Raw genomic sequence first — 25825 nt, 5'->3', positions numbered from 1 at the left:
TGTGGAGTTCCTCATTTTTCCGAAGTGGCAGCATGGCATGGAAAAGGGCAGCACGTGGCGTTTAACTAGGACCTGACATACACACACACATGCCTGGCGCTCAGCGTCTGGTGTGTGTTAATGTGCCCTCTGTGTGCAGCTTTTGCCAAGCGCTGATGACAGGGGCGCCAGAAACTGTGTGTGCGTGCCCACCAGTGTGTGTGTGTGTGTGTGTCAGGGTGTGTTCGCTCAAGTCCACAACTTCTGATTGAGACAGATTAAGGCTGTCGCTGGAGCAATCCAGACTGTGACGTGTATTAAGCATGCACTCAAGAGATCAAACATACACACACACACACACACACACACACACACACACACACACAACTTGCAGTGGTCTGTACAGGGTGTTAGTGTGGTTTGCAGCCTATCATTACACCCTACAGGGAAAGCCAGGCTAACCAAATGCGAATGGCACCGCCAAGAACTCTGTGAGCAGAGAGAATGGATTTACATAAGAGCCCTGAGCTGCTTCATAAATGCCTTTTGTGGAGAAGTCTTTCTCTACACATAGGGTCAGCGGTCAAAGCCACAACCTTGGGAAGAGGCTGGTCTGCTGCTTAAAAATGAGATGGTCCAAGGAAACAGCCAATACCAGTAACATCTTCAAGGAAGCCAGAGTTTACAGTATCAGCTGTAACACACCACAGTTTACCTCACATCATGGACAACTGCTAAACAGTGTATCATAAACATGAGTGAATGAAAAACTAAAGACTTCAGACAATCACAAGCCTCCAAAACAAGGAATAACAAGACTGGAAGACTGATACAAGACTGACCACCCTGGATTATGGGTCACTGAGAGCTACAAGTCTATCAGGCTCTAAACCAGGACAGAACAGGCTGAATTGTCTTAATCGCAATTAGAGGAGACTTAAAAGTCCTTTCTGTCTAGAAATGTGGACTTTGTAGGATCCACCGTGACCACACCGTAACTCCAAAGGAAACTGTCATTGTAGCGTCAGTGCTGGGGGGACTGCACTACCGCATTACATTACTACATTTTGTCTAACAAAAACCTCTGGGCGTGCAGAGGTGGGAAGGTGTTCAGGATTTAGGTCTCTCAAACGTTTTTCATTCTTCACACGTCTTGATGAACAGTATTTTACCAAGCATACTGAACCATTGGGTAAAGGGTTTTAACACTTTTTTTTTTTGCCTAAACACATGATAAAAATTACACTGATGACAGCGGTGAAAGTGAAAAGAACCGGGAACTGCAGAGCCACAGTGATGAAACCACAATTTCTTTGTGGCTTCATCACTGTGACCAACACCTTTAGTATTACACATGCAATAGTCATTTGATCCACTGTTAACATACTGTCAGACTATTGTTCATAGCAGCTTTAACAGCTTTATCAATGACTGGAGCTCAAACTAAACATTTAGAAAACTGTTGCACTGCCTGTCACTAAATAATTAGTTGATCAATTGACATAAAAAACAATCACAGACAATATACACCAACATATTAAATATCCAATATACTAAAGGCTGGCACACATGGCTAATGGTTAACATATAAAACATGTGGACATATGGATTTTTTTTTTTTTTGGATGATACTCTGTGGAGCATTAAAATTCTGGAGGCGAACAGTGGTTTACTTCAGTCTGTGGCTGAAATTAGTAGAAGAAGAAAAACAATAATGATTTAGTAATCTAATCTGACATCTTGTTTTTGGTCACAGTGTCATTAAAGGGCCATAACTATGTGTTTCATAAACCCCCCAAAAATGCCACAAAGTCACCTGGCACCAAGCCATTTCAGTTAGTTTCCCTGGTTTTAAAAGCAGCCAGGAAGGATTTATGGAACGAGAGACAAACTACAACAAGTGGGTTTTGACCAAACCTGACTGTTTTTTGGCAATGACTCGGAGTTTTAATGGAGAATGATTGGTAGAGGAGAGGCGCAGAAAAAGCATAATTATACAAGGGACACAAATTGATATAAAACACATCACAGAAAACAAACAAACAAAAAAACATGAAGTGACATGACAGCTTTTTCTATGTAATCACCATACACAAGGATCGAAAGAATTGGTTTGATCCATGATAAATGCAATCATTAAGTCTGCATGCTGCAGATGAAATGTGACACATAATGTTCATTTTCCATCTGAGCAACGCTAGATCTCAAATATCTTGAAGGGGGTCGGTGCCTCGGGGGTTTGAGAAGCCACGGCGCTACTGACAGCCGATCTTCTTAAACTTTTCCAAGTCTGAAACTAAATCTGACTGATCTGACTTGGAAGCTGCTCTACCCTGCACACACTCTGCTGCAATAATCTGGTAATCATCAGACAAACGCCCGTGACCCATTTTTTTGGTCGCGACCCAGAGATTAAGAAGCCAGGATTTACAGCACATGAGAGAGCGAGCTTTCTTCTTCTGGTGCCATGAGATATTAGCCCTCTCTTCTTTTTCCCTTATTGTAGTCAAACATTTTTTTTCTTGTCCTTCCCTCTGCTTCTCTTTTAGTCACTTTCTCTCTTCTTAACCCTGTCTCGGTTATCCATCCCTCCCTCGGCCTTTAGTAACCGTCTGCTTACACAGAGTTGTGGTAGAGGATCTGTAGCAGCTCTGTTGATTTTGGCTGCAGTCAGACAGCAAGCTGAGCCTTTAATTTCACTGGTTTCAATATCTGACCCTTAATAAAATAAATATCTTTGTTTTGAGAGAAAGAAATCACCCCCAATTAGTGTCGAGAGTGGAGGGAGGGAGCGGTACTTGAAGTGTGTATTTGTGTGTGCAGTCTGAACCAGGTCGAGTTAAGTCTTCAAATTGACCTAGCTTAGACAAATAAAATGGAAGAATGTAACAAGGAGCGTGGTCTCCTGTTTAAATCTGGGATCAGATTTCCTCTGTAACCACACAGTTCGTTGTGTGTCGCTCTGAAAAACCCTGCTTTCTTCAGGAGAATGTATTTTCCTGAGCCGAGACCAAAAAAGCAAGCTTGGTGTTTTATCCCAGGGTAAAAGCATCATTTTTGACTTCTTTATGTCATTCCTTCCAGATCAATGCTCCTCTCTCTGTACCCAGTGTTATCTACCAAAGCTTTGGTTCAAATAATCTTCATCACTTAAAGGCTTTCGCTCTTATATCTGTCGACTGTCAACTGTAGTCTCTAGTCCAGGTCTGCTGCATTAAAAACCTTATGACTCTACAATACATTCATGTGTGGGTTAATATTTTAGGGAACACTTGCAGTATATTTTGGGAAATACTCCTAGTTGCTTTCTTACCAAGAAACTATTCTCATCTCTATAATTCAAAATATGAAGCTACTGCTAAAAGCTGGTTAGCAACTAAAGTTTAATCCCATTTAGAAATTTGTATCTTCTGTCAACCCCTTAAAAAAAACAGTAACATGAAAATAGAGATCGATTTACAGGTCATAAACATTTCTATAGTTCTATAGTAACAAATAATCCTTGTTACATCAGTCAAGTGTATTACAGCTGTTTATTGACAGAATTAATGTATCATGCTATTTTGAAATGGATCAAATGTTCTTAAACTTAGTTGGGAAACAATCCACCAAATGAGACATTCATGTATTAAATATAATGTTGGTGTTAGATCCAGTGTAAATTTCATGTAGGATTTCTATGTTGTATAAAGTCTGCACTGCTTGTTGCCAACATGAACAGATCAAGCATCAGATTATCAGAGGCGTGTAAAAATGATGTTATTAAGTTGTGACAAAGAATTATCTGCATATGTACATTAGATGGATAGTAACATTGAAGATTAACACAGGTGACTGAAAGCATGTGTCAAATTCAGGTTAGCGTTTGAATGAATGAATGAAATGAGTTAAAAGAAAGGTTTGTTACCTACATGAAGGCTGGAACTAGAGGCAGAAAGGTTAATGATAGCTGAACCGGCTCCATCTGCGAGCTACGGGACACATGCACACAAACACATAAAAAAACACAGACATGTTCCGCTTAGTTTGTTAAGGTTAGCTGATAAGGAAAAGACAAACTGATTAAAACAGGTAATCACTCAAAGAGTAGGCATTAGAAACACTTTCAAAACACACTGTGTTCTTTAAAATGAACATCAACACACGCTACATGCTAACATTAGCAGATAGAGCAGTTAAAACAATGCTTTGTTAGAGTCATTAATAAGGTTGTGGACCAAATGTTCAGATTACTACATGGCTCTGGTTGGAAAATGCAAAGGTTTTGGGTTGACAAACGTGCAGAACATTTAGCTGCAACCGCGAAATTGTCCAATTGTTGCATCACTGTTATTGTATCCACACAGAGTTGTTGATGTCAAGGCCTTTTAATTGAATGGGGGGTGTTGTTGTCAAGGCGTGCCCATATTGTACATTCTTGGACCTCCAGTCTCACCAAATATTGAACGCAGCGCTCCGTAAACACAACAATAAGGTGAAGTGTTTGCATCCATGCAACAGGGTGGAAAAAGAATGAGATCAAAACAGTATAGCAGGGACAGTCCTGTGACATCAATCCACATGTAAGATAACGAGTGATACACTATGTGCATGTATCTGTATATGTAATGAAGAAAGGAGAAGGTATGACAAAGCATTTGGACTCTTAACTTCTCAAGAGAATCGGTATTTTTGATTGTGTGTGTGTGTGGAAGAGTCTGTTGTGGCATCTGTGGGTTTTGGGATAACAAAAAGAAACATATAAGGAAATTAAAAAGACGAAAAGGACCCAGGAGGATTTAAATAATGGAAAGATCACAGAGGGAATGAGTATTTGATCAACCACAACAATGAAGAAAGGCAAAGAGAAAAAGATGAGGATGCCTTTTTAATGAGCTACAATACTAAAACAACTGTCAGCTTGATAGATGGAGAGGGGAAGAAGGAATGAGAAAATGAATTAAAGGGGCAAATTATGGGAAATAGGGGAATTATTGAGACAGACAGAAAACGTGAGGAAAAAAGTGATGGGAGCTTTGGAGAGAGTGAACATAAAAAAACTGAAAAATTAGGGAAAGAATTGGTAAAATAGACGAATTGAAAAAAAAAATTAATTAAGGAAAGGCTGGGAGGCTAAAGAGAAAATGACAGATGAGAGAGAAAGGAAGAAAAAAGGAGATGCAAGGGAGGGAAAGCAAAAGAATGAGGATCGATGGTACAGTACAAGAAAAGAAATCAAGAAGGGATGAAAGGAATAGAAGGAGGAGGTGAAGTAAGAAAGGGTAAATGAGAAAAGGAGAGTCCCAGAACAGTCCTGTGGGGATAATGAGACAACTAACGAAGAACAGACTCCCAGTGTTTGTTTATATACACGGACAAAGAGAAAACCACAGCGTCTGTCTTGCATATCATCGACAGTAGCAGAGAGATGGGGTCAGATTTTCCCCTGTAGTGATGACCAGAAAGACAACTACAGCGAGATAAAAGAAGAAGAAGGAAAGAACAGGGAGTAGGAGAAGAGGACCATAGAAGAAGAACAATAAGGAGAAAGCGGATGAGACAGACGACTGATGATCAGAACAGACAACAAGGAGAAGGAGCTAATTTAGCTTCAAAAACAGCATGATTTTTGAAAAGAATGTCTCACTCCCTCAACTTTGTGTGTATTTTCCTCTTATTTCCCTACTATTCCTCTCATTTTTATTACAGTCAACAACAATATAACCATAATGGATTGTTGTGCTGGACTTCAGGGGCCACAAAGCCTCTAGACTAACACAGCTGCGTGGCTGCCCCACCACCCTTTATGGGCACAATTATCAAGTTTTCATTTTCTGTATTGTCCTTGCTGGTGTATTAATATGGAGCTGTGTCTGTGAGTCTGTGCGCATGATAAAATACAAATTGTGTGTGAGAAACTACAAATATTTGGTCAGGGATTAGGTCGATGGAAAATAGTTTCCATGTTTCTCCTTTAGTGGAGAAAGAATGAAAGTGGAAACAGGAGGAGAGAGAAAGAAGACACAGAAAGGAAGAGAAAATGTTCATGATTGGTGATGAGCGCAGGTCCTGTGGTCACTTCAGTAACCACCGACCACAGACACAGCTGTCATGTCTTTTTTCTTTTTTAAGCTGCTGGTAACTTTGAACAAACACACACAGAAAGAAGACAATACAGAAACACACACACACACACACACACATTCAGACTCCCCAGAGTCCCCATAACTGTAGAAATGCCATAAACACATTCACACATGTTCCCTGAGGAAAGATGAATGTTTCATATTTGGCCTTTACACACCCCAAAAAAATACAGTCATACACAACACATATACAGAAGGTCTTTTGTTATTAGATCAACTTCACATAAACCTACTGGAAATACAGGAGCATCAAATGCACCATTTCCTCCTGTGATGTTTAAATCAACAGTGCCCAGCTGTTTTATAACATTACTCAGCTATGTTTCAAAAGAATAAAACTATAAACCACAAATTCTATTGCACCTTATTCACTACTACTGTTTTGTTTGTGAGGATTGTGCTTAATACTCAGGAATAAGTTGGTTTTACCTGATCAGGCACGAGCGGCGCCTCATCGTCAATGTCAACAAAAACCTCCCCAGACGTTATTTGGGGTGACTCCCCTGCACATACACACAAATAGCAGAAAGAGAATTGATTGACACATTAAATGTCAGACCAATTCTTTGGAAGTCATGTTTATATCCATCCATCTCTCCGTGTCTTACGTCTCCATCCCTCGTCCTCCTCGTCCACCGCTGCTAGTTCCTCCTCTGGCCTGCACCGATACTCCTCCAGTGACCGGATGGTGCACTGACCGACCACCGGCTTCCTCCCAAACTGACGGTTGTCAATGACTTTGATAATGATTGGTGGCATATAGAGTTCCTCACGAGGAAGTCTCTGTGGGAAGAATAAAAAAGAAAACAAGATAAGATAGAAGAAAGATGAGTAAAAAAGAGACTGCATCCTCAGGCCTATGGCTGCACTACGTTGACCTGACTCTAATTGGCTTTGCCACCTGCTTGCCTGATATAATTTTATCCCATCGGTTTGTTGGCTAACAAACTTGCTAAATGACACTGACAGAAGCAAAACACCAATGTGATCCACTTGACTTTGCTTCACCTGCCTGTCCTCTATAGAGAGCTGAGGTGTTGGTGATGCTGCTAAAAATGAAGGCCAGGAAAATGGGACAAATATTAGACTGCTAGAGATGTTTGATTAAACCTTTGAATCCTTTACAGCCGATACATGGAAAGACAATATCCCTAGAATACTACTGTACCTATTTAGCCTCACTGATTCGATTGGAAAAAATGAGTTGGTAACTAAAATCCATTTGACCTCTTTGCCTTTAAAAAAAGGTTTAAGTGGGGCTAATGATGGTGAACTCACACAATAAACTAACATTAGGTGGTTAGACTGTTCAAAGAGTTGTATTTAAGGAAACTATGCACGTAACATTTTCTTATACCCCTGTGGCATAGGAAAACACTTACACAGTCAACTTAAGACTTTAATATTGTTACAAATAAATGCCTGGACTCGGTTCAGGGGTTTGAATTTAAGGGAAAAGTATGTGCATATTTCCACAGGCCAGAGCAGGCTGTCATACTGTTGCGGTGGTCAACACAAGCCCTTAATCTTGTTAACATTAAATTGCCAGAGCCAAAGCAAGGATCTGTATTTAAGGGAAAAATATGTGTATTTCCATACTCCAGTTAAAGCTGTCATAATAAAACACTGAGGTGATCAACTTCAGACCTTAATATTGTTAACATTAAACTCTGTGCCCATTTTGGAGCTGCTGTTAGGAAAATGTGTGCATAATATTTCCATATTTCAGTTTAGGTTTTCATAAGAAAACACTTAGATTGAATGCACTGGGCCCTGCTGTAAAGTCAGTGGAAATAAATTCCCAGAGGACAGTTTTACTTTTGTAGAATAAATGACTTTTGTGTCTCCTTTGTGCTTTTAATTGTCTTGTGGTTGATTAGGTGAGCTTAGATGGAGACACGTAGTGTGGCTCCTCTTTTTAGGATCATAAAATCTGACAGATGTTATCAATATTGAGTATCTGTATATGAAGAATTACTGTATCGCCCGACTTTAGCAGCAGGAAGCTGTATTTCCTTAATTTTCAGATGACTTTGTTCCCTCAAATAAACGAAAAGTATTGACAGGATTCAAACTACTAAACTCTCGTCAAATGTTGAATTTGTTCAATGTGCTCTCTCTTGTGAACAGCAGAAATACTATTAGAAATGTAAAATCTAACATGATGTGACGTTAAAAACCCTTTAACAATCAGCCTCTTTGATATGTGTGTTGTTCTTTTTGGATGAAAGTCATTATCTTGGTTTATTATGAAAAGAGCTATTTGGAGTTTATTATAAAATAACAAACTAAATGTACCAAGGGAATTTGAGGGGACAAACTGTCAAAAATGACCAAATTTCTTTATCAACACGAGTAACTTATTGCTAATTTATTTCACCAAGCAGATTTGTGGTTGTCCATGTGCAGATCTGATTCCAGGGGTCCAACAGACACGTCAACTAATGACTCAACTAAGTAGTTAAGAGGAATACCAAATACCAAACATCATGCGTGCACATGCACACTCCAGCTGCAATAAGCAAGAAGAGGAAAGCAGCTGGTCTTGCGGTAACAGTCCTATTTCTCAGTTTGCATGACTAGTCTTTGACCTATTCCCTCATGACAGAGTTATCACAGCTTTAGTTTTTTAGGGGCCAATAAACAGAATGCATTATTGTAGTTTTCTGTGGTTTATTGCAATCTGTAGTAGAAGTAAATAAGCCAGTTGTTGTGAGTCACACAAGCACAATAAGAGACAAAAACAGCACAAGAGAGCATCACTGCTGTGGTTGAAGTGGACCAGAAAAGTGGCTCATATCAGCTTCCTGAACTTGGAATTTCAGGACTATAAAACTCTGGTCGTCCAGCTCCTTTTGGGTGAGAACAGCTCTGACTGCTAAAATCCACCCTTGTTAATTTAAAAGCCTTGGCTAAGAAGTTTTATTTTTCCAGTAACTAGCATTGGTTACACATCCAGCAGACGCAGAGCTGAGCACAGGACATTTGCCTTCATTTGGAGTTGGGTTTCTGGCCAGCAGATGAATGGAAGTCCAATATTCAATCTTTGTTTATATTCTCTACATCACCTGCGCCTCTATATGCATCTGCTAAATGCCACCTTTGTCTGTACTTTGGAGCTGTCCATTTGGTGTGCAGTGGATTTTAGAGCTTTATTGTTGAAAACAGCTGAAAAGTGTTGAAACACTCTCTGGAGCTCCGCGAAACTGTAGTTTAAGACAGTGCACAGTGAGCATCAAGCGTCCCAAAGGCCTCGTGTTCACCAGTGTTGATTGGGATATTGTATTGAATGTTTTAGGGAATTTGAACCTCTAAAGTACAATATCTGCATGTTGTCATTTGTGGTTCTTCAAAAACAGCCAGGTTGAAGACGTATTTTCAGAATATCTACCACAGACATATCCATGATAGAAAAAATCTCCACCCAGGAGCATTCAACCATGCTTCTACAAGGGCAGAATCTGCAGAAAACCTACATCCACATTCAGCATTACTGCTTCTACGTCTTCTACATTTTTAGAAGAAACTGTAGAGTCCAGCAGTTTTTCCCTAATGCCATTATTGTGACTTCACTGATGAAGAGAAATGACTAATGCAAACCACATCACAGCAGAAGTCTCATTAGCCATGAAAGCAGTGGGCCTCTGGCTGATTACATCTGTGTAATGTGTGTATATGTACAGCATGTCTCTGTGTTCTCACCACATCAAGGATGAGTGTATTGACGTCAAAATTGGGCTTCTTCTTCATGCTGCGGATCACGCAGCTCTGGACCATGGTGCCTCCACACTCCACCTGCAGGCTCGGGGAGGTAACGCTGGCCAACTGAAAACTCTTCAGGTTACGCACTCCCCACGCCAAGATCTCAAAGAGGGAACAGGACGTGACATATTTTTGTTTCAACAAATTGTTTAATCGATAAACAACGTGCAGATCTCCTGCTTTGTTTGCAGCTTCTCTAATGAGGACTTCCTGTCTTGTCTTTATGTTAAAGTAAATTTCATATCTTTGAGTTTTGGATGGATTAATGAATTAAACAAGGTGTGACAGTCACATCTTGGGTCAGTATTTTCTGACAGTTTTAACAGTCTGACAGTTTTAAGCCAAATGATTAATTGACAAATCAAAACAAAATATAGTGAACAGTCATAGTGAACTCTTTAACTCAACAGTGGTTCATATTTCATACTTAACAGCTATATTTTCAGTGAAATAGTCCTTTAACATGAAAACATCAGAAAAACACAGCACATAGATCTTGCCAGTACCTCAATGCTGGTCCTCTGCAGAACAGGTTTGATTCCCTGAGGAACCATGAAGACATTGGGCTCTCTCTGAGGGGGTGGGTATGGAAGGTCGGATTCCTCTGGCTGCCAATAGGAAAAAAAAAAAAAACAAATGACAATGAGCCATATTATCTTTCTGCTGTTACATAAAAAAATCTATAAGACTTAAACATTTAGGTTAATATGATGAATGCGTTTTTGCCTGTAACACACACAAATACACAACAACACAAAAACACTACAGTGCAAATAAATGCAAAAACACAAAAAGAAAACAGTGTTGGCAGTGGTATTACAGGTTAGGAAGTCCACAAATAAAAACACAGAAAAAAAATAGAACAGAAAAAAAATAGAACATAGACAGAAGAAGTGAAACTTCACTCTCAAAAATGCAGATATGCAATGAAACAAGATGAGCATACAGGTATGTCTGTGTACATGTTTCTACACTGTACCCATTGCTGCAGGTTTTCAGAGAAGAATCCTGGAAACATCAACTGAAGAAGCAAAATTGGAGGAAAAGAGATAAAAATTAAAGAGCCGTAAAAAAAAAAACAAGAGAAACTATGATTGTTGCTTATGGCATTCTGCACAAAACTGAAAAATGTCTTATTTTGATTATTCAGTATCTGAAAACATTGTGAAAATATGTTGTCACCACAAAAACATCAAATTTTGCTGTTTGAGATACAAATAAATTTGATTTCTAATAGTCACATGAAACCTTTTCAGAAATGGATGTAAAAATTGTAAAGGAGGGGCCTCATGTTGGATAAAATGTTATTTTTGTTATGTTATCAGTTTAATACCATAATGATTGCACTGTTTTCACCTCACAACACAAGATAAATGGTGTCGTTCAGGGCCAGTGTGGTTTTACCTCATCTAGAACGTGGGTGGAGGTCATGATGTCTCCCTGTAGGTGAGACAGGACATTTTAAACATTGAAAATGGGCAAAAATAAACCACGAAAAGGGAAACAGAAAATTCCCCCCCAAAAAATAGGCAGAGAGAGAAAATCTGCAAAAGGAAAAAATGAAAAATATAACCGTACCTCTTGACCTGGAATGTGGTGAATTGCTGGCTAAAGACACAAAATGGAAAGGTAAATTATTATTAAACATGAAATTATAAATGAACCTGTCTTAAATTGCTGAATCAGGGTTGGGATCAATATATTTCCCATTTAAGTCAAATGTATTTTATGAGTAAAATCCACAACAAGCCAATTCGTTTTCCCACAGATCATTATTTCATATTGCGAAACCTTTAAACATAATGTATTCTTAGAAACCTGAGTCTGAGCAGGAGGAAAACAATAAAGACATTAAAGGAAGCAATGATACTAAGGGTGGAAGGAGGACCTCTGACCTTTTCTCTGCGTATGAGCTCAAAGGCGGCCAGAAGCTCGCCGGCGTTCTTGTCCCTTCGCCAAATCGGGAACCAGGCCAAACGGGGGGAGGGAGAAAAGGTGGGCTGGCACACACAGCGGCCCATAAACTCATCCGCACCCTGAACATTTAAAAATTAAGAATATACAGACACCTTAGGACATTAAACATTTATTTGTTAAAGTTACAAAAGGTTATAGTCACTTTCACTGACTTCAAATACTCACATATGTATCCTGATCATAAAGCTCCACCATGACACTGGGAGGACTGGTCTTTGTGGTCTCAGGGTCACCAAAAATCTCCAGTTCATAAAAGATAAGCGTCTGATCCCAGGTGGGATTCAAAGTGTTACGCACCGTCACCGTCCTCTGGGACTGATGGAGGAATGACACGATGGCATATGGGTCTGAGCAGAGGAACAAGACAACAACCATTAGGACAGAAAGCTGCAAATTTGACAGTGAGATCTAAGGAGTGCACTGCAGAGACGCCAAACTGATTTATCAGTGTTTGTGGTCAGGAAACACAATTTAGTCTTCCTGGACCACAATGCAGTATGTAACCTGTGTGTGCATTTATTGTGTATATGTGTGTGTCTTCTTCTGCTCAGGTCTGAGGAGCAATTTGATCTTTAAACTCGAGGACATTTTCTTCAAAGATGTGATTAAATGAGTTTTAGGGCTAAGAGGTGACAGAATTAGGTTTAGGCTATGACTTGGTGTTCGCCATGTTTAATGTTATGGTTGATAATAATACAGTTTGTCTCCACAGATCTGACACACTTCTGCTCAGTGTGCTCTATGCCTCAAAACACAGTGATCATAATTTAAAACATAGTCACATTTAATTCCTGCTTCTTTCCCCACAACTACCTCATAGACACACATCACATTTAATAAAAGTACTCAACACTTAATGCAGATGTCACCTGAAAACCTTCAGCCTACAGTGTCCTCATCAGTCTTACTCCTAATGAAGAGAAACAAGCTTCTGTTGTGTTAGCTCACACACCAGTTGGAAACCGGGTGAGTGGGGCCTGGTGAACGTCAAGGCCACTGTACTGGATAAAACCCAGAGCACCCGTCAGCAAGAGGGCACCCAGAGCTGAGCTGCTGAGAGGGTCTGAGTCACAGACAGGGATCAAAGACCCACCATAGGAAGTGCCAAGGCATGATAAGATAGCTTAGGTGGCTGTGGGACAGAACTGATCATAGCAGTGGAAGAACGGGGACTAAGCACCGGAGACAATCCAACACACTGGCAGGATGCAGAATACTGGCAGGAACAGCACACACTGAACGCCTTAACTAAGTGCCTGGCACCATGCACATAAACATCTGCACCGAGTATGGGCTAAACCCTCTTAAGTCCAGAAGGGGGACTCTTCAGAGGGTTGTGGAAAACAGAAGGGCTAAGATCCTGCTGGACTTCCCGATCCAGACATCCAACTAGACATTGTGGTAGTAGACAAGCAAGAGAAGGAGCATTTTGACAGCATCAAGAAGCTGCATAAGAAGGTGGAGAAGGCCTTGAAAGAGCAACCGGAGAGGATGGGGAAGAAAGACACCACCAGGATGGAATTTTTACATATACATAATGTTACAAAAAAATATATGAGGGTAAGAAAAACAAATTATGGTCATAAAGGTCCTTACAAATACAGCAGTACCAACTTATGTACGTGTGTGTTCAAACCATCCTGGCGTCCCACAGAGTGACATCAGCAGCTTGGGAATGCCGAGCTCGAGACACAGGGCTGGGAACGCCGCTCGGAGAGGTTTGTTATTACAGGTCGCAACCACTCTCCTCCATGTCAACACACACAGAGACACACAACTCAATGTGGACACATGCATAAAACACACATGTATGTACAGCTAAGCACACACAGAGTGAGTAGTTTGTTATTCCAGGCCGAGCGAGGAGTCTCTGTGGAGCCGTTAGCATCAGGGTAAACAGAAGCTAAGTTGCATTTTCCCACCAGCCCTCAATTAAACCTGGAAATCACACACACACACACACACACACACACACACACACACACACACACACACAGACTTACATAACCCCCGTGGGCTATTTGTATTGCTGTTTATATGAGCTAATGGGCTATTGGGACAATAATTAAATGGGTCACCACGGGTGGTGTGTCTATGTAGTGCTGTGTGTGTGTGTGTGTGTGTGTGTGTGTGTGTGTGGACAAGGGTACATAAACACAATGATGAGAGAGGGAGAAAGAAAGGCAGGGGGATGAATGTGAGACATAGGGAAGAAAGGCTGAGGGGGGAGAGAGAAACTAGAAGAAGGAGAGAAATAGGAGGAAAAATGAGAGGAAGAGAGAAAAAGGGTGAGAGAGGAGAGAATGAAGAGAAGATGGGAGGAAAAGAGCAATCCTTAAATGTGGGAACTTAGATCATCGCCAAAAATAGAGACAAGACAGAAAGAAGAGGAAAAGATGAAAATAAGGAAATAAAGACAGAACAGATACAACATAGACATTAAGTCCTATGAGTAACCACTAAGAAAGAAAGAATGATGGATGGACAGAGACAATGAGAAGGAAAAGTAAAAACATAAAACCAATGGAAAGAATGGGCAGACAGTAAAAAAACAAAGAAACATGGATGGCTGAACAGACAAGAAAAAAAAAACACACACAAACAAAAAGAAAGACCTCGGTATTTGATGGTTTACTCAAGTCTTTAATCACGGCCACCCAGACGCCATGTAACACCAGATTAACACAAACTGAAGCCCATCCATCAACTGTGTTCATCTGCTACATCTGTGTGTGTGAGAAAGTGAAGCAGGGTGGTAGCGATTTATCATTTCACTCTGTGGCCAGGGCACTCTCTCGCTCTTTCTCTCAAACCCTCTCTTTAAACGCCCAACCTCCATCGGCATCGCCACCATCTATCTTTTCTCTCTTCCTGAGTCTGTTCATCCTTTTCTAAAGCTATGTTTTCACATCTGTGTCTGTGGTGAGTTTCTGGTGAGCACACACTGTAGATTTAGTTTCTACACTATGACCTCTTAAAATATAAAAAGAGATTTCTTTCTCTTGTGTCTCTCTGTTTTCAGGACAGACAAAGTGCATGAGATGGTCTAAAAATGTTCTAATTCAGTACGAAAGATCATATGAATTCAACAAAAACAAAGAGAGTTTTCTAAAACTTTAAGCCAAAAATGAGAAAAATGGATATTCTATGTTGACCACCCGGGCGTCTCTTTCACTGGGAGAGGGTGAAGTGTAAAATTGTTTTTGGTGCATGTTTCCCATCATCAATACTGATACATACATACCTGAGAAGCTGTCTTTGTCCATGGGCAGCATGTCTCTGGCTTGGTACAGGTAGCAGCGCAGGTGATAACGGGTGCCACCTATACACACACACACACACACACGCACACGCACACACACATACAGACAAAATGAGAGGTCAAAGCAAAATGTGGAGAGCTGAAGAATGAGCAGGAAAGAGGAAGAGCAAAACTGTATGTGTTGTCTTACGGTCAAAGAAACAGGAAATTGTCGGCCTGTTGACTCCAAATGTGGTTGTGACTGATTTGTCATCATTCTTATCCTCCATACTGCTCTGCAGGAGGAGCAGGAGAGAGATGATGAAAGGAGGAAGAAAAAGAGAGCGAAAAGGAGGACTAATACTATATTCAAAAACAAAAGAAGAAGAAACTAACCCCGAGCTGTCATCAAATACATCAATAAACCACTGCAGGATTCACTTTCTGCAGGACCAAATTGTTGTGTGAAGCCTTCCCAGCGGAGAGGAGGCAATTACATGCTACATGGAATAACATGATCATCTGTTTTATATTGGAGAACATCAAACTGTCTGTGTCATGTAGTCTATCTCAAATGCCATTACTAGACATTTTATTTGATCTCCATAAAATGAGAGTAATAAATCCAGAGGAGTAAACATGGATTTGTTTCCTCCTCACCAGAGAACACTCCAGAGCAAAGATGGCGGCCGGTCCCGTCTTCTCCAGAGGCTCCATGCGGCACCTCCACCTGCGTCTCCTGAAGCTGTCCGTCTTCCTCGGCTTCAGGTGGAACTTCCAGCCGAAAAGTGAGGCATACTCCCAACCCTCCCTGTCCGCCTCATCCGGACGCTGCTGTGAACACACACTGACATTTTCTAACAGCTGCATGGTACATTTCTAACAGGTGGATTAGATCAATACATCAGACAGGATTCACGTCAGGACAGAGGATCTGAGTGGTTTGCAGGTTTAAGACACTTATCACTTGTCTCACATTCTATTACTTATCTTTCTAAACAAAGGTATAAAGTCAAAACTTATGATAAACACATGTTTAAAGGGACAAGAGTCACAGAAGCTTGTCCACCCTGTTGCTCATTTGTGCAACTAGACTGCTCTCTAGTGGTCAATTTAGGTAACGACAGCTACTCACATTAGAGGATGATAACACATGGTAACATTCATCCATCCATCCATTATCTACACCCACTTATTCCTATTTAGGCTCATGGGGATCTGCTGCAGTCTTTCAGACTAGACATATAACCACATCACCCTGTTTTAGTCCAGCTGGTGACATTTGCTGCATATCATACCATCCTTTCTCACATCCAGTATTTCCAGTCTGTAGCTTTGCTGTCATTTTAGAAAAAAATGTCCAAAAAATGGTGTTAAACGTGGCTCAATAGTTACTTTTCTGAGAGCATCCATCTTCTGCTGGTCTCTCCGTCTCATCCGTATCCATCGTCTTCTTCGGTTGGTGTGGTACATCTTCTCTGACGGCACCCACGACTTGGGACGACGGTCTGGAGGGATAGTGATGCCGTACTCCCATCCTGAACACACACAAACACACACACACACAGTTGCATATAATAGTTTTCACCTTAATGTAGCTTTTGCTGTTAAAGGACATGTTTTTGTGTGTTTTTTGTGTGTATAGACACCTTGATCATCCACAGCCCTGTTCAGATCTTCGCTCCACTCCACCTCCTCCCACACCCAACCAGGTGGGCACTCCACCTCATCCTTTGGTACCGCTTTTTCTCCATTCTGACCCACATACACACACACACACACACACACACACACACACACACACACACACACGCACACACACTTTTTAGATTTAAACAGTAGAGGTCATAAAAGATGTAATAAGCGCAGAAAAAGAAGCAAACATACCACGTCAGTGTAGCCCTCCGTCATTCCTATCCACTGTCCTCCTGGCAACCTCATCTGGTTTTCAAACACTTCCTCTGTGAAGGTCATGTGACCAGCATCCACGTCAAACAGCAGTCTGAGGGATTATCAACACCAACAGAAACACACACACACATACAAAGAAATCTGAGTGTTTGTGCAATAGATGTGTGACTATCTAAAGAGTAAACAAGTGATTCCTTTACCTGGTATCTGCTGCAAAATGAATAACTGAATGACATCAATAATAATGGAGGGAATAATGAAACAATGTACATTGGTTCTTCTCACACAAACGTAGACTTACGTCTTCTCTGGGCTGATGTACCAGTCTCCCGCCCAGGTCCAGCCAGGAGAGGGTTTGAAGCTGTCTTTGGCCAGTTTAACTCTTCCAGTGACGTCGCTGAACTTGGGGTAGGTCAGTCCTGTAGTCCCCCAGCTGCCCATCAGGGCAAGCCGGGTCTGGTTCTCGTACTACGGAAAGAGAGCGGAAAGACATTTACAGCCTTTGTGTGGCTCTTTGTGAGATTAAATAATCAAGATCAAATAATTTTAATGCTTGCTTGCTAATGCTAATAGAGACAGAGTCAGTAGTAGCAGCAGGTGTATGAGGTGCAGTAAAAGCAATGGTAGTAGACATAGTGCTAATAGATGTAGCAAGGGTAGGATTTCTGAGAAAACTGGTAGTATTTGTGAAATGGTAATGACTTCTACAATACAACACTAACACTATTATGTAGAGAGCTAATCAAAGGAACAGCTGAAACTGCCTTGGCCAGTATTCATTTATCAGCCTGACATCAGCCTACAAGTTAAAAGCTTAAAGTTTAATGGAAGTATATTTCCATTAAAATAAATCAGCAGAGGCAGAAAATACATTTCACATCCAGCAGCAGAACTGTGTGTAGCTTACCGTCTCAGCGAAAACAGACAGTTTTCCTTCAGCGTACTGGTTGAAGTGTTTGACATCAGCAGACAATCCAAACCACACTTTGACTCTGAGCTGACCTGGAAGTTTGGCTTCTCCACCACTGCCCTGTGGGTACTGTGCAACACACACATAACAGGGCAGTCACACCTTATTTCTTATTAAGACAAATGCCTCTATGTGTGTGTGTGTGTGCACCTTGAGGAATACAGTCTGCAGCTGTCCACAGTGTTTCCCACAATGCTGCAGGGAGAAGATCACAGTGTGTGCTGGGATTCGGTGGTACGCCACCCTGCGGTCACCCTGCATCATCCATATCACTATATCTGGAAGACTGTTCTGAGGCTGCACAAAGGACATAAGATATTCATTCTTACTGTAAGTCATTTTTTCAATAGAGCAAATATGCAAATTTTAATAATGGAATCACATTTTTTCAGTAACTGTAAGCACATGAGTGACCATCCCAAAATATTCATCCATCATCTATACCTGCTGTTTCCTAACCAGGGTCACAGGGATCTGCTGGAGCCCATCCCAGCTCTCTTTGGGTGAAAGGCAGGGATCCACCCTGGACAGGTCCCCAGTCCATCACAGGGCCACATAGAGACCAACAACCTCACACACTCACACTCACTCCTATGGGCAATTTAGAGTCACCAATCAACCTGACATACATGTTTTTGGACTGTGGGAGGAAACCAGAGTACCTGGAGAAAACCCACACAAGCACAGGGAGAACATGTAAACTCCACACAGAAAGGCCCCTGATGGGTTTCAGACCAGGAACCTTCTTGCTGTGAGGCAACAGTGCTAACCACTGATCAACCATGCTACCATCCCAAAATATGCTGTTCACATAAAAAACATACCCACCTCCTCAGCCATTGTCCTCAGTCTGCTGGCCCAGTCCTCAGCCTGCTCCAGCACTGTGGAGAGCTCAGTTGCTGGTCCATGTTTGAGAGCGAGTGCTGCTGCAACGATCTGCTGCAAGTGCAAAGTACGAATATGCTTCAGTGAGCGGTCCAGAGGGGTAGCACACTGCCACTGGTCGAGAGAGGGAAGCTCCTCACTAGAGGAAGACAGCAAGAGAGAGAGAGGAAATAGGAATAAATGAACAAGAGTGCAGCATAAATTTGTTGATGATTAAAGGAGGCGTGTCACATTGCTAACCTGTGCCCTCTAGGGAGTAGGCTGGGTATTACAGAGGATAAGACCAACAGAACTAACCACTGGTCCACTGTGCTGCCCATACTTGGTTACATGTGTAGGCTTGGCAGCCACTACCAAGGTTTACCTGCAGTCTGTGATGACCTGATCCAACAGCTCAACCACTCGCAGCTCCACCTCCTCCAGGTCACTGCCTGACTTAACTTCCAGCTGCACCCGCATCAGATTTGCCTCCTGGACACAAACACAACACATGTTGAGATGGTGAACACACTATATAAAAACTAAAGGGGGCATAGACAGATACCCACCAGTCTGTCTATAATGGCCAGCAGCATGTTGAGAGCCTCAATCCTCGGTTGGATATCTTCCCACTCAGAAGACAGAACCACCACCGGCTTAACGTTTCCCCAGGGGAGGTAGTAATAGTGGCAACCTGGGAAACACACACACACAAATATGATCGTTTTTAAAAATTATGATCCTTAACAATCAATAACGTTCTAAAACCAACTAACCTGGGACATGAAACATGAAAGTCATGGTTCTGTTTTATAAGGTTAAAGACTTAACTTTTACTGCAGACATGCTTTAATGTATTACATTTATCGGTTTGCTGCACACATTTATTAACTTAATGAACATTTATTTCATATGTTTTTACATTTTATGTCCAAATCCCCAAAACCTCCAGATGAAAGTAGAAACCTTTGACCTACCATCAAACACGGCCCTGCTGAACTGGGTGGTGGAGGCCAAAGGGAGACAGGTGTAGTCAAATTTGTTGCCATAGTTACCAATGCTGACCTCGAACTGGATGGCATCATCAACATCCTGGAGGAGCGTGGCTGAGTAAAACGCTACAAAGACTGAGAACTTCCTCTTCCTGAGAAACTTCTGTAAGACAAAGATTGGGAAAGACTGATTTGGTGGACGGAGATCTGTCTTCCTGCATCTGCAGCTTCAAATCCTTTTTCCTCTCACCTCCACAATGAGCAAATCATCTGATGGTATCTCTTCAGTCTTCTGTTCTGGCTTGTCCACAAGTTTTGTGGTTAGCTCCAGTAAAACCCGACCTCGGTAGGCCACCCCCTCCCCCTGACAGAGAGGAAGAAGAAGAGAAGACAAACAGTGATTCATGTCACTACTAATTGTCTGAGGTGACAGACTGACTAAAAACAAGAAAACTGAGTTACTTTTCCGAGGTTTAGAGCTTCATGGGGGTCATTGAAAGCAGTGAACTCTCTGGGGCTGCCGTACAGGTTGACATAACACGGGCCAAACGTCGGCAGGAACCCAAGAGTGTCATCAACTGCAATGACACAAAACGAACAATTATTATCATCGATAAGTCAGAACGTTGGAATAAGCATGAAAATGAAAAAGGGATAAAACAGGATGAAATTATAAAACTGATTCTTAATTTCTGCAAAATTATCCCATGATTGAAACAGCTATGAGTTGGAAATAGAAGAGGATATGCATCAGAGAAATGAGGTGAAACATCTGGGAGGTGTAGAGGATGGTGAACGTACTGCCAGAGTGGACGGTCCGTGGAGTCAAGTCATCTGAATGCATAAAGAGGAAGGATGGTTCAGAATCACAGACAGGTTCAGCAGCAGATAGAAAGGAAAGAGCAGTCTATGAACACCATTCAAACCAAACAGTACGCTGACGAAAAATCAAACACTAGACACTACCTCAAAAATTGGATGCAAGATCATTATCACCTTGAAAAAGGTTACTCAATTGTGAATTGACTGGAATGACTCAGATTTTCCATCACGACAGAAAACGTGGTTCACTAGGGATTGGATCTGATGGCCAAAAGTTTTGGTTGGATCTTTTTGGTCTCTACAATGTAACGTTGACAGATTTTGTTTTTAGTGAACTGGTTGGACTGCAAATAAATTGGGTCCTGTTAAAAGGCATCCATCATTCTGCCTCATTTTTTGAACCATAGAGTCTGGCTGCAACCTCCCAGATGATGACAACAATGGTTCACATGAGGTTTTCCTCTCCATCGCAAAGATAGCACTCATCACAATGACCAAACTCATGCATGTTGTCTTTCTTTAGGATAGAATTCAGACAGGACAACCTTAAGGTACTCCAGATACCAATATCTCAAGCAATGCCATCACTTAGAAACACAAAGCTGACAATTTAGTCTTCATGCATGTCACTAAAAACATGAACATGCTGTTTTGGTCACAAAGCACAGATCTGATGACTGGAGAAGTATGAATTCAAACTGAGGGAACTGGTTTGTTGACTCCCTGCAGGCACCAACACCAGTGAGTATGTGCTGACCTGACCTGAAAGTCACTAAACTGACGGAACCCAAGATGATATTGAAACGTAAAACTGTGATTCATTTTTCTAAAGAGAACAAAAGAACATTTTTAAACAAACATCTGCTTAATAATAGACCAAATTAAAGCAAAATGACTAAAGCTTCATTGAAGTTAACACAAAGTTGATTTTGTTTCAGAATGGGACAATAAAGGCTCCAAAGACCAAGCTAAACACTTCAAACCACAGGATCTATAGTATTTTAAACAAAGTGCAACACCAAGCTGACTAATAAAGGTTAGCCCATGAACCAGATAACATTAGCCCAGAGTGTTCCAGACTAAACCAGTCAACTACAACGCATCCAACTCCATCCAACACTAGCTCTGATTTCCTTGACTGATCAAATCTACAGAGTATTTAGATGCATGCAGTGTTATATGATTGCGTTGCAGTAAACAGGGTCACCACATCGTCCTGTTCACGATTATTCGTCGTTGGCGTCTGAATGATGCCACCCAAATGGGTAGCTTTAGGCTCATGCAGATCTCTAACTCAATCAAAAGAGCCAAGGATGAACAAGACAAGTCAGTAAGTGGAACCAAACCTGTCCCTATGGTATTTCTTCACCTGAAAAGTAATGTGAATATTTCTTCATAAATTAGTTAGTTCCTGCAGAAAAAGACTTTGGCAACGTTCAGTGACGTTCAGTGCAACAGAAGTCCTAAAAGTGGTCAAAAGTATGGAAAGTTAAAACACTTATATGACATCTGTGCAAATTTCTTTGGCTAATTAGGGTGAGACGCTCCACAACCGGACCCTGAGTTGGAACTGTTTGGACAGCAACTCTAAGAAGGCAATGTGAAGACTCTGTGTTGGGGTTTTAGGCCAAACTAAATAAACCATATCTATCACTGAAACTCCAAACAAACCAGACAGGTTAGGTATAAACCACTCCAGAGCAGTCAAATCCAGCCCATTGCAGCCCAAACCAAACAGACTGAATCCAGTCCAGTTCAGTCCATTTTTGATTAGTTACTCACCATCTATCTCTCCACCAGGGGCGGAGATCTTAGACATGCACAGGTAAGTGGTGCCAATGACATCGTTGTGACTGGCTCTGTCCCTGAAATGGAAAAAAACAGAGAGAAAAAAACAAAAGCTCTTATAGATGCTTTTACGGCAAAATTATGGCACAAATGTAATTTAAATCAGAGCTTTTCAAACACACATCCCTGACAGGGCAATGAGACAAGGAAGAAACACCTATGTCAATTAAGGTACTTTACTGATTGCCATGATCAAAATTTGTGATCCATCTTGGAGCCATCAGTCAGACATGATACAGATGTTTTTAATTATTCAGTAATTATAGTTGTTGTATAACAATGGCTATAGACTGCAAACAGGAACTGCTTGCAGCTAATTCAGGATACTTGTAATGGTGCAGACTGGCCAAAATGTAAAATGGGCTCACAGTGGCAGACATCTAAATAAAATTTTATTTATATTCTGTGGAGTTTGGCAACACAATGTAAAGGTTAAAGTCATATATCAGCTGAGATCTGCTGGGAGTCACCAGTCAAGAATTCTGATCCTCATCTTCTCACACATGGAGGGGAACTGGAAAGAAAAAGAGAAAATGTATAGTATGAATCTATAAGTGTAATTAGTCATAAATGTAATGATCTTGTGACACTAAAGTTGTGTTTGCAGAGTGTGTTTGTGTGCCTCACTCTAATAGGCATGGTCAAACTCTGGTTCCACTGTGGATTAGCATTTTTCTCCAGAATCTTAGTGTAGATCTGAAAATAAAGAACATGCAACCCATTTTAATATGGCTATTTGTATTTGATGGCTTTAACATTGTGAGTGATGAAATGGTATCATGTCATAGGCACCGTTTTGCCAGCAAAGTGGATCTCCACCAGAGGATCCACGAGGTTCTTCCTGTTGCTATCAAACCCAAAAATCTGCCTCATCCCGTCCATGAAGGCATCGTCCACTGCAGACAAAGAAATTACAAATCTACAAATCTCCGTGTTCACAGCAGATGATTAAAAATAAAACCACAAACAGTGGACTCTCACTCTGTGGCAGGTCTTCAGCTCTGAAGATCTTCAGGGTGAAAGTTGCTCCTCTCAGAGACAGACCAGCTGGCCTCAGCAGGTTTCCTTCTATATCTTCTTTATCCTCCACACACTCTCGCTTATCAGCCTGGCAGGCCCATATAAACACAGAAGCCACACATATTAATGTATAATAATGATGATTAATGACGATGATTCTTCCTTCAATAGATCTGACTCACCGGTGGTTCATCTCCAGCTGCCAGCACGAACAGGCTGACCTTCAGGTACCCTTTGACCCCAGCAGAGAGGTCATCGGGGTCACACAGCAGCAGCCATTTTCTCAAGAAGCAGTGTCCTAAAGAGAGGAGGGAGGGTTGAATCTCAGATTTAAAGCTGTGACCTAGAAATTTCAAACTCACCAACAACATAATGGGACCAGGAACTTCAAATGAAAATTCTGAATGCAGAAACATGAAGTGAATTTACAGTTTGGCTTTAGTCTGCTCCTTAGTGACAGTTTTTCATATCAGTACATCAATACAAATCACCAAAAACATGGTGGGCATACAAACATATACTCACTATGCTCATTGTAGACAGTGCCCACATCTAGCTGTGAAAACAATAGAAAGGATTTTAGATTTCTTCATACTTTTCATGTCACTATGTGGCTCATATCATAACAGCCCTGAGGGTGGTAGTTTACCTTGAATTCACCGATCACAGCATCAGTCCTAAGTGAGCGAGAGTCACACACCTGTCAAAGCAACTGACAGTGAGCACCACAGGGCAACATCTTATGCTGAACATGTAAATTGACAATTTTAGGAAAAGTACAGTATTAGTGAGGAATGGTAATATTCCTATGTATTTGTTATTTTAGGAACAAAAGTCACTCACAGTGATGAAGATCGGTTCATCAAACAAATCTGATGGCATCTCAAAGAAGTTCAGGAAGAATGTCTGTTGTGGTAAAATAAGCCCAAAGTGCCATTGACAGGGAAGAATATATATGCTGTCAGTGAGCTGATCAGTTTATAATTTAAGCAGTATTTTTCTAATCCATCACAGTATGGAACAAGAACATTAAGAACATATTCTACTCACAAATACACATATTTTACCTCATCAAAGACTGGGTTGTTGCCTTTTCTAATGCGGGTCCTCTTGGTCTGCCCAGCTACCATTACCTTGACAACAGGTTTGATGTTGATACCCGGCAGCTGTCGCCCTTCAATGATGCGAACACGAACCTGGAACGTACAATGTTCAGCAAATAAAGCTTTTTTAAGCATGTATGGTCTAAAACTTCAAACTCTTTTCAAGCACTGAAAAACTGCTGACAGACTGAGTGTTATCCCAACACTCATATACGATTCATGGACTCTATTTTTCAAAATTCCCGACTCTGGCCTTCTGCATCCGTATCTTACCTGTAAGTCTTGTGGCTTGTTGGGCAGTGGTTTAGATTGACTGCTTGCTCCTCTTCTCCTCTTCCTCAGTCCCCCTTGGGTGTTGTTGGAGGGTGGGGAGCGTTTTGGTGTCTGCGCAGTAGGTGACTCCTGACCAGGGGGTCCCTGAGGACCAACAATCACCATGGAGTGTCCGTCGTCGAGCCCCTGGTCCTCCGTGGGCTCTAGCATCATCATACTTTCTGTATCATCCTCGCCCAATGTGTCCAGTGAAATCACTGTATAGACAGACAAATTGACAGAAAAAGGTTGCAGAAGTAAAACACAAATACACAATACAAAATACAATGACAGTTTTAGATTGTACATTCGTTATGTCAACTCTTATTGGTCTTCGTAGCACTGATACTGGACAAAGACAAAAGAAAGACAGATTGTGTTACTTGTGACAGTGTCCAGCTCCACGGTGGGGTTGTTATGAGGCAGGGCCTCAGGCTGGGCAGGAGGCTGGAAGATTGGAACTGATCCGGCAGGAGGGATGTAGGAGACCTGCAGTGTCAGCATAGCCTACAGACAGAGAAAACAAAATGGCAGAACAGTTTTAAAGGGCTCTTGCAGAGTACTAGTCTTGTATAATGCCTTCAGAGGCTCTAGAGGGGCTTTGTCAAGTCTATATCACCACAGGCTGCGAGACAATACTTTTCCAGGAACACTGAGCTTGAATTAGTGTAAAAATGACACACAAATGTGGATGAGTCAACATGTTTCCCTGCAGAAGCAGTGGGGATGCAGACCTTGTGGACCAGTCGAAGGTGTAGTCTCCTACTGTTTCCTTTAACAGGAAAAAGCAGCTTAAGTGATTAAGTAGTTAAGTTTCTGTAAACAAAGTGTGTGTGCACAGGGAAGCATAAAGATGTAAACCAAGTGGAAATTAAGGGGACTGAAAAATAATAATGATG

The 25825-nt window shown here is 41.4% G+C and overlaps 1 protein-coding gene across 7 annotated transcripts in view; it reads right to left on the bottom strand.

The window, feature by feature from the left end:
* The window catches only part of dysf (dysferlin, limb girdle muscular dystrophy 2B (autosomal recessive)), a 56950-nt gene that overhangs the window by 21041 nt on the left and 10084 nt on the right, over positions 1 to 25825 (bottom strand). For 4 of the 7 annotated variants that reach the window (XM_026315013.1, XM_026315031.2, XM_026315051.1 and 1 more), the window contains exons 5-41: positions 25310 to 25433; positions 24888 to 25144; positions 24579 to 24707; positions 24355 to 24417; positions 24161 to 24211; positions 24037 to 24067; positions 23694 to 23809; positions 23473 to 23599; positions 23284 to 23387; positions 23119 to 23187; positions 22962 to 23005; positions 22426 to 22508; positions 20623 to 20655; positions 20284 to 20399; positions 20072 to 20185; positions 19807 to 19984; positions 19399 to 19523; positions 19215 to 19321; positions 18794 to 18989; positions 18116 to 18262; positions 17903 to 18034; positions 17297 to 17463; positions 16972 to 17086; positions 16734 to 16839; positions 16480 to 16622; positions 15745 to 15918; positions 15296 to 15380; positions 15088 to 15165; positions 12009 to 12190; positions 11762 to 11902; positions 11445 to 11474; positions 11271 to 11306; positions 10846 to 10887; positions 10373 to 10474; positions 9807 to 9968; positions 6713 to 6887; positions 6534 to 6607 (exon numbers count right to left, since the gene is read on the bottom strand). In XM_026315013.1, coding sequence (XP_026170798.1) covers positions 6534 to 6607; positions 6713 to 6887; positions 9807 to 9968; positions 10373 to 10474; positions 10846 to 10887; positions 11271 to 11306; positions 11445 to 11474; positions 11762 to 11902; positions 12009 to 12190; positions 15088 to 15165; positions 15296 to 15380; positions 15745 to 15918; positions 16480 to 16622; positions 16734 to 16839; positions 16972 to 17086; positions 17297 to 17463; positions 17903 to 18034; positions 18116 to 18262; positions 18794 to 18989; positions 19215 to 19321; positions 19399 to 19523; positions 19807 to 19984; positions 20072 to 20185; positions 20284 to 20399; positions 20623 to 20655; positions 22426 to 22508; positions 22962 to 23005; positions 23119 to 23187; positions 23284 to 23387; positions 23473 to 23599; positions 23694 to 23809; positions 24037 to 24067; positions 24161 to 24211; positions 24355 to 24417; positions 24579 to 24707; positions 24888 to 25144; positions 25310 to 25433 — 4158 coding nt within the window. The remainder of the gene's footprint in view (positions 1 to 6533; positions 6608 to 6712; positions 6888 to 9806; positions 9969 to 10372; positions 10475 to 10845; positions 10888 to 11270; positions 11307 to 11444; positions 11475 to 11761; positions 11903 to 12008; positions 12191 to 15087; positions 15166 to 15295; positions 15381 to 15744; positions 15919 to 16479; positions 16623 to 16733; positions 16840 to 16971; positions 17087 to 17296; positions 17464 to 17902; positions 18035 to 18115; positions 18263 to 18793; positions 18990 to 19214; positions 19322 to 19398; positions 19524 to 19806; positions 19985 to 20071; positions 20186 to 20283; positions 20400 to 20622; positions 20656 to 22425; positions 22509 to 22961; positions 23006 to 23118; positions 23188 to 23283; positions 23388 to 23472; positions 23600 to 23693; positions 23810 to 24036; positions 24068 to 24160; positions 24212 to 24354; positions 24418 to 24578; positions 24708 to 24887; positions 25145 to 25309; positions 25434 to 25825) is intronic. The other 3 variants (XM_026315040.1, XM_026315072.2, XM_026315024.1) reach the window with 2 other exon arrangements.

This window comes from Mastacembelus armatus, chromosome 18 (assembly GCF_900324485.2).
Source record: "Mastacembelus armatus chromosome 18, fMasArm1.2, whole genome shotgun sequence".
In the NCBI taxonomy this organism is placed as follows: domain Eukaryota; kingdom Metazoa; phylum Chordata; class Actinopteri; order Synbranchiformes; family Mastacembelidae; genus Mastacembelus; species Mastacembelus armatus.
Note: the sequence above shows the minus strand (reverse complement) of the source record. Positions and strands in the feature narration are given on the sequence as shown.